This window comes from Berghia stephanieae, chromosome 4 (genome assembly GCF_034508935.2).
Source record: "Berghia stephanieae isolate SIO BIC M18660-M18661 chromosome 4, UCSD_Bste_1.3, whole genome shotgun sequence".
NCBI lineage: Eukaryota > Metazoa > Mollusca > Gastropoda > Nudibranchia > Aeolidiidae > Berghia > Berghia stephanieae.
Window position 1 is genome coordinate 65839506 of NC_088363.1, and position 14154 is coordinate 65853659.

At 36.1% G+C, this 14154-nt stretch overlaps 1 protein-coding gene across 1 annotated transcript in view; it reads left to right on the forward strand.

Moving 5' to 3' along the window:
* The window catches only part of LOC144971047 (metabotropic glutamate receptor 2-like), a 147555-nt gene that overhangs the window by 76744 nt on the left and 56657 nt on the right, over positions 1 to 14154 (forward strand). Inside the window, exon 3 of the mRNA XM_078911372.1 lies at positions 12838 to 13008. Coding sequence (XP_078767498.1) covers positions 12838 to 13008 — 171 coding nt within the window. The remainder of the gene's footprint in view (positions 1 to 12837; positions 13009 to 14154) is intronic.

A 14154-nucleotide genomic window follows, 5' to 3' on the forward strand; every position in this document is an offset into this window, starting at 1 on the left:
AGCAAATGCAACCACAAATAACATCAAAGAACAATGTGGGACTACTGTTTTAATTTCATAAAACCAAACGTATATTTTCTGCCCCCGATATTGAACGTGTAGTTAGTATGTATCGTACAAACAACATTCGTTTAGACAGGTAGTCGGGATTCTAGCGCCAGTTTTATTTGGGCAACCATGATTGGGATTTCACTCAATGCACTTATTATTATTAATTATTATTATTATTATTATTATTATTATTATTATTATTATTATTATTATTATTATTATTATTATTATTATTATTATTATTATCATATAATAATAATAATAATAATAATAATAATAATAATAATAATAATAATAATAATAATAATAACAATAATAATAATAATAATAATAATAATAATAATAATAATAATAATAATAATAATAATAATAAGCAGTTGAAAGGATATAGTCTTTGGTGTATAAGTGCATATGTACAATATTTCTTATAATAAATGCTTCAAAACAAAACAAAACTAAAAAAAATAAATAAAGAATAAATGAATAAAAATATCTATTTGGGCATTTACTTACATTAATAGTCTTGAAAATCACAATCACAATCCATGAAAATTAAATATCCCAAAATCCGAAGAAGACATGAATTTAATCCAAAATCCAACACAGGAATGTATTTTAATAGGAGACAGATATCCTATTAAAACCATAGCATTACTTGCAAACAACAATACCCCACTCTGTGTTTAACGGGCTTGTGGCCGTCACATTGTAAATTGTGGCCGCATTAGGGTAATCGGTGTCCTAAAGACTGACATACTGACATACAATCAATGAGAACTATAAAGAATCCATTCTAGAATTCAACTACAAACTGAAAAGCATGATAAATATCACTCTCTCAAATAATTTCCTTTGCTCAGGTTCACTCACACTCTCCTTTATTGCAAAACATTGATAAGTGAGATAAAGTTTGTATTTCAATTATAAACTTAATCACATAACCTAAATGATGGAGAATAAAAACAGCTAATTATAAAAATAATTCACAGATCAAATTATCTATTTGAACTCCGCATATTTAGCTTAATTACTCATTGACCATATATTTTTTTAAATGGCATTGTTTCATTTAAACAAGACCATGACGCTTATGCCTGGACCGGGTATTCACAAATTCTGCTTTTGTGTTCCACTTTTCGAATCGAATATATCTCTATCTTATCCGTTTATTTGCAAATTTTCTGCACTTTATAAATAAGACCATAACGCTTATGTCTGGACCGGTTGTTCGCAAATTCTGCCTTTGTGTTCCACTGTTCGATTAGAATTAATCTCTATTTTTTCCGTTTATTTGCAAAGTTTCTGCACTTTATAAATAAGACCATAGCGCTTATGTCTGGACCGGGCATTCGCAAATTCTGCTTTTGTGTTCCACTTTTCGAATCGAATTAATATCTAGTCTATCCGTTTATTTGCAAAGTTTCTGCATTTTATTAATAAGACCATAACGCTTATGTCTGGACCGGGCATTCGCAAATTCTGCTTTTGTGTTCCACTTTTCGAATCGAATTAATCTCTATTTTATCCGTTTATTTGCAAAGTTTCTAGATTTTATAAATAAGACCATAACGCTTATGTCTGGACCGGTTGTTCGCAGATTCTGCCTTTGTGTTCCACTGTTCGATTAGAATTAATCTGTTTTTTCCGTTTATTTGCAAAGTTTCTGCACTTTATAAATAAGACCATAGCGCTTATGTCTGGACCGGGCATTCGCAAATTCTGCTTTTGTGTTCCACTTTTCGAATCGAATTAATCTCTATTTTATCCGTCTATTTGCAAAGATTCTGTACTTTATAAATAGGACTATGACGCTTATGTCTGGACTGGGTATTCGCAAATTTTCCTTTTGTGTTCCACTTTTCGAATCGAAATAACATCTAGTCTATCCGTTTATTTGCAAAGTTTCTGCACTTTATAAATAAGACCATAACGCTTATGTCTGGACCGGGCATTTGCAGATTCTGCTTTTGTGTTCCACTTTTCGAATCGAATGAATCTCTATCTTATCCGTTTATTTGCAAAGTTTCTGCACTTTATAAATAAGACCATAGCGCTTATTTCTGGACCGGGCATTCGCAAATTCTGCTTTTGTGTTCCACTTTTCGAATCGAATTAATCTCTATTTTATCCGTCTATTTGCAAAGATTCTGTACTTTATAAATAGGACTATGACGCTTATGTCTGGACTGGGTATTCGCAAATTTTCCTTTTGTGTTCCACTTTTCGAATCGAAATAACATCTAGTCTATCCGTTTATTTGCAAAGTTTCTGCACTTTATAAATAAGACCATAACGCTTATGTCTGGACCGGGCATTCGCAGATTCTGCTTTTGTGTTCCACTTTTCGAATCGAATGAATCTCTATCTTATCCGTTTATTTGCAAAGTTTCTGCACTTTATAAATAAGACCATAGCGCTTATGTCTGGACCGGGCATTCGCAAATTCTGCTTTTGTGTTCCACTTTTCGAATCAAATGAATCTCTATCTTATCCGTTTATTTGCAAAGTTTCTGCACTTTATAAATAAGACCATAGCGCTTATGTCTGGACCGGGCATTCGCAAATTCTGCTTTTGTGTTCCACTTTTCGAATCGAATGAATCTCTATCTTATCCGTTTATTTGCAAAGTTTCTGCATTTTATAAATAAGACCATAACGCTTATGTCTGGACCGGGCATTCGCAAATTCTGCTTTTGTGTTCCACTTTTCGAATCGAATGAATCTCTATCTTATCCGTTTATTTGCAAAGTTTCTGCACTTTATAAATAAGACCATAACGCTTATGTCTGGACCGGGCATTCGCAAATTCTGCTTTTGTGTTCCACTTTTCGAATCGAATGAATCTCTATCTTGTCCGTTTATTTTCAAAGTTTCTAGATTCTATAAATAAGACCATAACACTTATGTCTGGACCGGGCATTCGCAAATTCTGCTTTTGTGTTCCACTTTTCGAATCGAATTAATCTCTATTTTATCCGTTTATTTGCAAAGATTCTGCACTTTATAAATAAGACCATGACGCTTATGTCTGGACCGGGTATTCGCAAATTCTCCTTTTGTGTTTCACTTTTCGAATCGAATTAATATCTAGTCTATCGGTTTATTTGCAAAGTTTCTGCATTTTATAAATAATAATAATTGTTCAAAATTTTACCTTACACCCGATATTACAAGTACAAGTGAGCCAGGTGAAGAAGATTGTCAAACAGTGTGACAGATGAAATAGGAAGAGAGAGAGAGAGGGAGAGAGAGAGAGAGAGAGAGAGAGAGAGAGAGAGAGAGAGAGAGAGAGTGAGAGAGAGAGAGAGAGAGAGAGAGGGCAAGAGAGAGAGAGAGAGGGTAAGAGAGAGAGAGAGAGATATTCGTTTTTTGTTCAAAATCTCTCTCTCTCTCTCTATCTCTCATTGCACAAGGTTGTGCTATTTACTACTATTTATCAAGAACAGCCAAGCTGGCAACCCAGTCTCTGTATAAACTAAGCAAGATGGCAACAGGGACCTCGCTCCTTATCCAATGCCGAAGCTTTAGTTTGAGTCAAACGGTTTTGTTAAAAAACCCACCCAAAATAAGTTCGTGTCGTAAGTGATGGAAGTTGAAGTCGGCTTATTATAAAATCGTTTTTATGGTCTGTTTGGATTACCCTTTTTAAATAGAAAAAGTGAATATATCATAAACTTGAAGAATAGGCAAGCTAAATGAAATTTAAATTGACTGATTAAATGAGTACGCGAGGCTGAGTTGCGAACGACTACTGTGTTCCGACATTCCGATCCCAGTGTCATTCATGTTCACCGTACCGTGTTACTGTCTACACACCTACACTGCATTGTTAGTGACTGGTCATGTCTTTTTTGTTTGTATGTTTTACGCAAGCTTAATAAAAATTAAATTGACTGATTAAATGAATACGTGAGGCAGAGTTGCGAACGACTCATGGGTTCCGACATTCCGATCCCAGTGTCAGTCATGTTCACCGTACTGTGTTACTGTCTACACACTACACGGCATTGTTAGTGACTGGTCATGCCTGTTTTGTTTGTATGTTTCTTTTAATATGGGTCAATTTACAAAGAATAATAATAGAAATGTTCAAAACAAAAACTAGATTCACTATTACGTGCCTGTAATGAAGTGCTTTCCACAAACCGTGAGCGAGAATGATGGTGGAGGTAATGGCAACCATGTGGGTTTGTTATTGTTTCCTACCTCCGTCAACCCGCGCATCCGGTTGAGCACCCACGCTGATTCTGACCAATGATAAACAATCGTTTCCTGGTCTTCTCAATATGGCGGCTAAGCTCCGCCCACTGGCATCAACTTTGCGACCTCGCGAACGAAGCCGCTTACCTTCCATGTATTATTATTCCAAGGTTATGCATTTCTTTGTTATCGAGCACCAGAAAATTGGTTCCGTCTTTTATTGTGTCCGTAAAGTTGAATGTAAGAAAAGAACATAAATAAATAATGTTTAGTGCCTAGGCTTTATATATATCTGACGGTCGGAACCTGATGGGAGAAATAGCCGGATTCCAAAACGCATGGGTGCAATATTTATTTATTATTCTTCTAAAATAATTTGGATTCTATTACCGCTTAAAAATTATTTGAAAGAAAAATTAATGTGTATCACTCCTCGTTCTAGTTTAACGTATATGTTTGACTATTTGTCTTCACAAATTGATTATGTAAACATAGTTTTATTTCGCATTACTGTAAAGAAGGGCCATGGAACAGGGCATTGATTTGCACATTAAAAAATTCACAATGTCTTCGCAATCACTGCTCTGACCTGCAGGTTCACGTTGGTACAAAATTCAACCTTAGTCTCCCCAGAAAATAAATTTGATGACACCGACGTATACTTCTTTCCAGGTCTGATAACCCAAATTGTTCCTTGTTGTAATTGAAATACTTTCAAACCAACGCAAAATATTTTCTCCATAAGAACAATATTAAAATTAGTCCATGATTACATCAGGTTATCAGACCTGAAAATATGTGCACGTCAGATGTTATCACTTTTGATTGGAAGATTGTTTGTAAAATTGAATGATTCAATGACGTGACTGTTTTGTTTTAGTCAAAAGAGAGTCTTGACAATGGCGTCACAAAGCGTTTTTGCAAATTTGATATCAATACGTCTTAATAATTATAGGAAGGATCACAAATTGCGTGTGCAAATTTATATCAATACGCATTGCTAATTATAGGAAGGGATAAATAGAAACAATATATGAAATATCATGAAGATTTGAGGCTATGTCCACCCAGATAGAAATTAAAAAAAAATAGTATGGTGTAGTGTTTGGAACAAAAATAAAAATATGCATAGTTTTGAAAATGTAATTAAAAAAAAAAATGATATTCTTTGGTCATTTCTTTAAACGATTCATAAATTCTCTTTATGTTTAAAATCGGAAGTCTTGATTGAATTCTCGAAGAGCCCGATTTTATTTTCATTTTTCATCTTCTCTGGCAAGAGGCAATTTCGAGATCCCATTTGCAAAATGAGACTCCCACCAAAGTTCTTAATGTATTTGTTAATCTCACACTCCTATCTTATATCAATTCGACGTGAGTTCAATACGAATGTCTTTTCTCAGCACAAGCAATGCTATGTAAATCATTCTATCTCTTCATTTATCGGTGTACGTGTACCAGCTATGAGACCGCCAGCCGTTACACTACCTCCCCCCTCTCTCTCTCTTCCCCCCCCCCCCCCCCCTCCCCAAACCCCCTACAAACACAGATGAGTTACCCAGAATATCTCAGTTTTTTCCTGTACTGAGGGATTTAAAATTGTCTGAATGATAATAATATTATAGCAATGAGATTGCACACATCTGGTAAAAGTCTGGATGAACCAGACATCGATAGCTGTGTTTAAGATAGTGCGGCTATTTGGTCCAGTGGCATGGCACTCGCTTTCGGACCGGAAGGTCCTGGGTTCGAGCCTCGCTCGGCGCATAGTGGAGTCCTTGGAGAAGGCTCTTTACTCACATTCTCTCACCGTACTCAGGTGTAACATGAGTATCTGGCCGTTAACAGCGTTGTCCGAAAAAAATTGTAATATCGCCTAACAGGCGTCATGTCCCGTCCTACATGTTAAATGTTACTGTTGGCCAGGGACCCATTGTAAAGCGCTTTGAGCACTTTAGTGGATATTGCGCTATATAAAAGCTCAATTTTTAATATAGTTATGTGGAGAATAACACAAAACTAAATCACTCTTCTGATCACATGAATTTATTTTGACGATTGTTGCAAATCTGGAAGCCCTGTGGATCAGTCGCTACCATGACTTGCGGACTTGGTTCAAAACCAACATTGTCTTTTTTTATACCCAGTGTAATATCATTAATCGGGGATAGATCAGAGTCCTTTTCAAAGAGTAGAAAACTGTGATTCATGTATTCATCATCATCATCATCATCATCATCATCATCATCATCATCATCATCATCATCACTGTCATCATCATCATCATCATCATCATCATCATCATCATCATCATCATCACTGTCATCATCACCATCATCATCATCATCATTATCATCATCATCGTCATCATCATCATCATCATCATCATCATCATCATCATTATCATCATTATCACCACTTTACCAGTAGCAGATTTAGCAATTTAGGGACTCTGAATGACCGTAAATTATCAACGACACGGACCATGCCCGCGATATTGACCTTCTTTTTGATTTTAGTCAGAGAGAACTTGTTCACTCGATAGATAAAGATGGCCCCACGGCTTGTAGAAAAGTCTTCAACCTGAAATTATTTGAAATCTTAGGTTATAAAGACTTTTTGACAAGTGGAGCAGAAAATAATATTATCATCTCAATCTATCAATTAAATTAATTAAGCAATGCCTCATGACTAAAACAAGGAAGAGGAGTTCAGTCAAAGGCAGAATACATGACGTGGACCAGCTATGGGGAAGAAAAGTCATGACGTCACACCTTCTAGTTTTCTGGTTCCAATATCATTGCGTGTGTTTATGAAATCAGTCCTTCGGAGGACTAATACTGAATATGTTTCACATTGAATCATAAGGTGGAATAGCTATTTTAGTAGCAGGGTTTGTAGGCAGATTTTAAGGATTACGGGTCGAGGATGGATGATCTTTATTTTTACGAACAGCATAGACTAGGAAATAAGATACCATCACTCTTAACCCTCTCCTTATCTCCTGCAGCAAAATCGTCACATTTGTTCCGACACAATACACATTTTTCTTATTCAGATTTATTTTGTACATTACAAACTTTGAAGAATAATCTTTGTTTAATCAATAAGAACATAAGATTGTTTTATAGAGAGATTGTTTGAGTTTTTAAAAAAAGCAATATTTCTATTCGGTAAGCCTGCCATTTTGGAGAAAATACTGAAAATGATTGGTAAGGAAAGAGTTAAACCAGAAGATCATTTACACAAGGTATGTATTCAGTCCAGAACAGTGGTTGTACACTTACAGTGAGATAGGAACTACTTCTGTTTCCTATTATTTCGAATTCACTTCCTAAACAGATAGGTTGGTATTTCAGGTTGACCCTTTCCTTACCAGCCATTTTCAGAATTTTCTCCAAAATGTCACACCCACCCAACACAAAAACAGTTGTTTCTTACTCAAACAGAAAAGCAACAACTACATTCTATGCATAATTTTGATCAGCAAAATGAACTCTACATCACATTGTCACGTTTTTATAGCCATAATAAAACATTTGTCTTTAAATTGTGTGATTTACAAAAGAAATCTGATTGATATAAGTGCTGGTTGGATCGTAACGAATGTGACGATTTTTCTATGGTTGCTAAGGAGAGGATTAAGCCCGGAGTTCCTACATATTCGCTTCGTGATTAAATCTAAGCCTGTGTGACTAACCCCTCTTACATTTCTTACAAACACTTTGGCCCTAATCGAATCACGAATAGAAAAAAATACCATACAGGCACCAGAGTGAGCGGTGTTCCTGTAATAGAATGAATGTAAGTGACGCCATTAGGTTCTTTGTTATTGATTTTAAACCCCTAGTTGAGTGATAAGTTCTCACTGAATTATTCCAATATGGAAACCAGAAGTCGTGACGTCACATCTTACTCTCTTCCGGTTCAAAACTCATTGGAAGTGTGTAATCAGTCCTCGAGACAACTGATAAACAAGGAATAGGTTAAATATTGAATTATAATGTAGCATAACCAATTTAATAGCAGATTGTATAGGCAGATTTTATGATCTCTGGACGTAAAAGAGAGAGGATGGATGATCAGTGATCTTTACTAAAAATCAGCATTTATATAGGCTAGAAAATGAGATGCCATCACAATGAAACAAGAAGATCAGTTGCACAAGGTATGTATCCAGTCCTCCGGATGACTGGTTTTACACTTCCCAGGATATTGGAACCAGTATTTTGAGAGCACACTATTGTTCCCTATTAGACTATAAGCGTAGTTACTCGTAGCAGTTTGCTTTAGAACGATTAATCTGGCGGATAGAGCTGGTGAGTATTTTACTCAAAAGTATAGCGTCAAAACAGACGCTGAACCATCACCGCGCCACCACCAACCCCACCAACACCACCAACAGCACCACCGCCACCACCTTCATCATCTTCATCATCATCATCATCATCATCTTCATCATCATCATCATCATCATCATCATCATCATCATCATCATCATCATCACCACCACCACCTTCGTCATCGCTACCAACATTATTATGAATTGCTTTCGTATTTTCTGGGATTCTTAGTAAAACATGAACTGCCATTGTCAATGACAAGACAACACGTATTATTAGTATTAAAACAACCTCCTTCTTTCCACTTCTCCGAACAGCCTGATGCATTAACCAGGTTAATTCTGGAATTGGCATCGTGATTAAATCTCATCCTGTGTGACTAACCCCTCTCACATCTTCCACAACGCCTCCGGTGCTCATCGCGCAAAGGAAAAAAATGCAGATTCCGAAACAGATCTTTCTCCTCCTGAATGGCAAACAGCAAGCACGGGCTGTGAATGGATGAGCGAAAACTAGCGTGTTTCTTACACGTCATGACATCATTATCCTATTATCTAATTGAATTGCCTGTGATGAGGACTAGTGAGAAAAAGAGGGATTTTTTTCCCATTTCTTCATAGTGTCGATGTCCCATTTCAGCTCAACACTCAGACTGCTACAATATGACCGTTAAACATATTGCAATAATCGTTTTAATATCGATTGGATTCGGCCATGCTATAATATATATATCGCGGAGTTCATTATACAGGAGAGTGGTGGATGGATCGATGGAGACAGATTTGATTAATGGATAAATACCACGGAGTTAGGAGATGTTTCTGTGCCATTGAAATCAAGATGAGAAATGACTTAGACATGCTCTCGCCGGATCCATCCATCGAATATCCAATTCAAGTCTAGAATGAAAATTCTTCGGGGCTTTTCTGTTTACATCGTTTACGGTACTTGTTTTCAACAAGATCTTGGATGAAACGAGAAATGGTCATCTGTAGCGTACGGATAGAAAATGCTGGGTTCTTCGGAAGAAAAGCCATTTAATAAATGATATATAATATCTTATTGTTGGAAATGCATTGACATGCAATACTACTAAAACTTATAGTGATCTCAAATCAACAGTTATGAAGTGTCCAATAATCAATTATTGTCTTCTTAAAAGACAAAGAGAATATTTCTATTAGAAGCTCTAGGACCTGGTAACTACAATGCTGGGTTTTATCTTAGTTTTCATAACGAGGGTATAATAATCGATATATAGCTTCCAAATATGACGCTAGTTTAATAACGCGCTTTCTGCCAGGTCTAATCCAAATCTCTGTTGCCGTACCGGAGGAGGAAGTTGTAATCATTACATTCAATAACCAGCTTAAGCATAGCGACACTAACTTTTTTTTAAAAAACCCGAGTCATTATTACTTTCTTACAGAGTTTTAAAATCAAAAACAAAGAACGTAGTATACCCCTTGAATGCAGTTGACCCTATCTACTTCGTTAGAATTCAGGTTTTGTTTATAGTACTCTCTCTCTCTCTCTCTCTCTCTCTCTCTCTCTCTCTCTCTCTCTCTCTCTCTCTCTCTCTCCTCTTCTCTTCCACTCCCTCTATAATTATCACAATGTTTGATAAATGGGCTTCAGATTAATTTAGATGTGTCCTGTTGTTTACATAATTTGCGTGAGACTATAGTATTACTAGAAGGTTTCAGAACAATGAAATAAGAATAGGATTTCGGCTATTAATTTTTAACAACTACAAAAATTAAAGACACCTTGTTGTAATGAGAGCTTCATTTGAAACGTTTTTTGTTTTGTGCAGTAAATGACTGAGAGGTGGATGTACCGTATTGGTTCAAATTTAAGTGATATTGACCAATTGTCTGCTGTACTCTGGAAAACCATGTATTTCAGAATTTGGTCAGAAAACTCGTCCTTCAAATATAGATCGATTTAAAGGACACTCATTTCGTCAACGATTCTCAAACTTGGGTCTTAGCGAAGGTACTCTAGTTATTTCCACCTTTTATTTGCATGGCAATTGATGAAATAATTTATAACCAGAGGGCAAAAAAGTCTGGACTCACACACACACACACGCACACACACACACACACACACAGATACAAACTCTCACACACACGCGTACTTATAAGTATTGCATTTTCCTCGTTCGGTTGATGTTACAATCAATACCCATCAAACATGGCCAGTGTTTCTTTTTTACGAAATCCGACAAAGTTATGGGAAGTAGGCAGCAGTGGGGAGTGAACCAGGGACTCAGGGAAGTGTTCACCAGTGGGGAGTGAAATACAAGAAAAAAAAAAACAATCCCAAAAATCAGTAGACGCGTACCATTGTGAAGGACAGAGGTATTAAAATTGTCACAACTATCTGAAGCCTCTGTGGTGTAATGGTAGCACGTCTGACCGGTAATCAGAAGGTCTTAGGCTCGATCCCCAGTCGAGGTCGACTGATTTTTTGGATGTTTTTTTCTTTCTTGTATTTTACTTTCTTGCTTTGCTGGCACCTTTCATACACACTTGTTCAGTTCGGTATCATGCATGCTTTTTATTCACATGAGTGGCAACATGGTTGCTCTCCGGAACTGGCTAGAACTAAAAAAGCAAAGGTGTTACTTCGTCTCATTTCTTCTATACGGTAGCGTTATTCTGGACCCTGTGCAGTAAATTTATTTGTTGATTGTTGTCCAGGAAAAGAAATGAATCGCAGGAACCAAACTTTGAGAATACTCTGACAGGCGTTCATTTTGCGATTTTTTCCCCAATCACACACACACACACACACACACACACACACAATATATATATATATATATATATATATATATATATATATATATATATAAATTTTAAACACTTCAAATGTATCTATACAATGAATATTAATTAAAGCATCTTCTAGCAAGTTTAACACGATGAACCTTGGAAATATGCTTTATTTATTAGATGGAATTCGGCTGAATCGACCGACATCAGATCTAATTTTATTCATTAAAACAGGAATCAAAATCAAACAATGAATTCCTGATCTAGGCAACTATTTTTAAAAAAGTAAAATTTTCGCTTGAAAAACACGACAATGTCATACAAACCTCCTTTGGCAATTTTCTGAATTTGATCCTTGTTATGATTAACCTGATCTGTCGTTTAATGACATCAGCCGGGGGCAATACTGATCTATCAGTCTCGTTGTACGCTCTTCATCCCTCTTGCCATGTACGGTTTTAATTTCCGTAGCCCTTCAAATATCTCTAAATATATAAATATCATATCCAACATTTAGACCATACAAGCTAAAAAAAATCAAATATCAAATATCAACAACCTTGAAGTGATCCTTCAAATTTCAGAGGAGAGTGTCAACTCTTCCACTATTTGATCATTAAAATCCTGTTTCAGTTTAATTAAGAGAAATAATATTTTTACTTGAAGAAAGAATATCTTAATGCACGTTGCTGTACACATTTAGAGGTCCCGATAGCTCAGTTGGTAGAGCACTCTTTTCGCATGCAAAGGGACCATGGTCGATCCAGGAAGCAATTGAGATATTTTCTACCCCCCCCCATCCCTGTCCACCCAGCAGTGATTGGGTACCTGATTGGGTAGCTGAATCTTTTTGATCTGGCGGAAAGTACTTTGCGAAAGACTAGCGTCCTGTAGCAATTGTTATTTTTCTTTTCAGGTTATAGAAACTGGGATAAACTCCGACTCCGTGGGCCTAATGGCTCTGAAGGACTATTGTACACATTGCATGTCAATAGATCCAAGAAGTCAAAGAGACTCTATGGATTTTAATTGACACAACTATCTCGTTGTTTAATGAAAAAAAATGTTATTATACCTGCTTATATCTACTTGATATCACATTTCTAACTTCATAATTTGAATGACCTTCTATTCAATGTAACCTTCTATGCAGATCATTTTCTTCATTAAGACCGTGTGGCGAACATCTCCATCTTAAAAGAACAATTCTTGCAACGTAACATCCAACCAATATTCCACACTAAACTACCAACATTTGGTTCAGTAATCTCTCTCTCTCTCTCTCTCTCTCTCTCTCTCTCTCTCTCTCTATATATATATATATATATATATATATATATATATATATATATGTATATAATACGGTAATGATGTGTTATCAGCCTATTTTATTTCCCCATTGTGTTTGTTATAGCCCCACACTAAATGAATATCATAATATGCATATATATATTTTTCAGATTAGTTTCTTCTCCACATCATCTGTGCTGAGTAATCGTGAAAGGTTCCCATTCTTCCTTCGTACTATACCAAGTGACGTTTACCAGGCAGAAGCAATTGTAGCTCTGGTCAAACTCTTCAAGTGGAAGTATGTGAGCGTCATTTATGAGGAATCTAGCTATGGAATGCAGGTAAGATCGGGTTATAACAACAAGAAAAAAGTGAGTGTATGAGTGCCAGAAGACAAAAGAGAATAAACACTTTGTGCCGACTGCCTGGTCACGAGAGAGAAGCTCTGCAATCGACTACATTCACCACTCCATTATTATCAACATAAGTGCCTGCTCCACTCATTTTTTCTGAATTAAGATCGGTTGATGCCACACAAAGTGTCATGTTCAAAGGCAAATTATATTTGTAGTGTACTTGCAAATAGGCAAGATTATTTTTAGCAGAGGTGCAAATTAAGTGATACGAGTCGCTCGAAATAATAATCCGATAATTTTCTCATGTTCTATATATAATACTTCCTGTTTTGGTCTTGATGGTCATGGATCTTATATATCTATATATATAAGGTCCATGGCCGTCAAGACCAAAACAGGATGTATCGTCACGTCACCTGCGGGCCATTGATATCGTACCCTCCAACAACCAGATCAAAGAGGGCATTGAGATTCGCTAAAACCAAAAGCACAATAATCTTGCTGACATCTATAATGACTGTACCGTTAGGAACTGGGACTGTGTCAGATCGACCTTTTACGCCATTGATCACCGCTGATGTCCATCATGAAGATTGCAGCAGAAAGGCGATGGCTCAAAACAAATAATCCAGATCCAAATGACCGTTGTAATTTATAGACGAAGTACAAAATTATTTCGTAAAAGGGTCTATATCACAGTAAGAAAACAAATTCATGTCCCACCTCTAAATCTCTATTTAATATAGGAAATAGAATGAATGAGAAACAAAACCCAGCGTCTTGCTCGGCTTCATTGCTAGGAATATTATATTACCAAACGTTTTTGCAGACTATAATCAAATATTTGACGCAAGAGTGATTGGGGGAAAGAGAGGGAGAGAGAGAGAGAGAGAGAGAGAGAGAGAGAGAGAGAGAGAGAAAGGTTATATATACATACATACAAACATGCATACACACACATACACACACACACACATATATATATATATATATATATATATATATATTCATATATATATATATATATATATATATATATATATATGTATAATGTACATTAAAATAGATACTAACAATAAAGAACAGGCTTGATGCCTAGCTTTACTACTTGCGAAGGGAGGGGCAGATTTA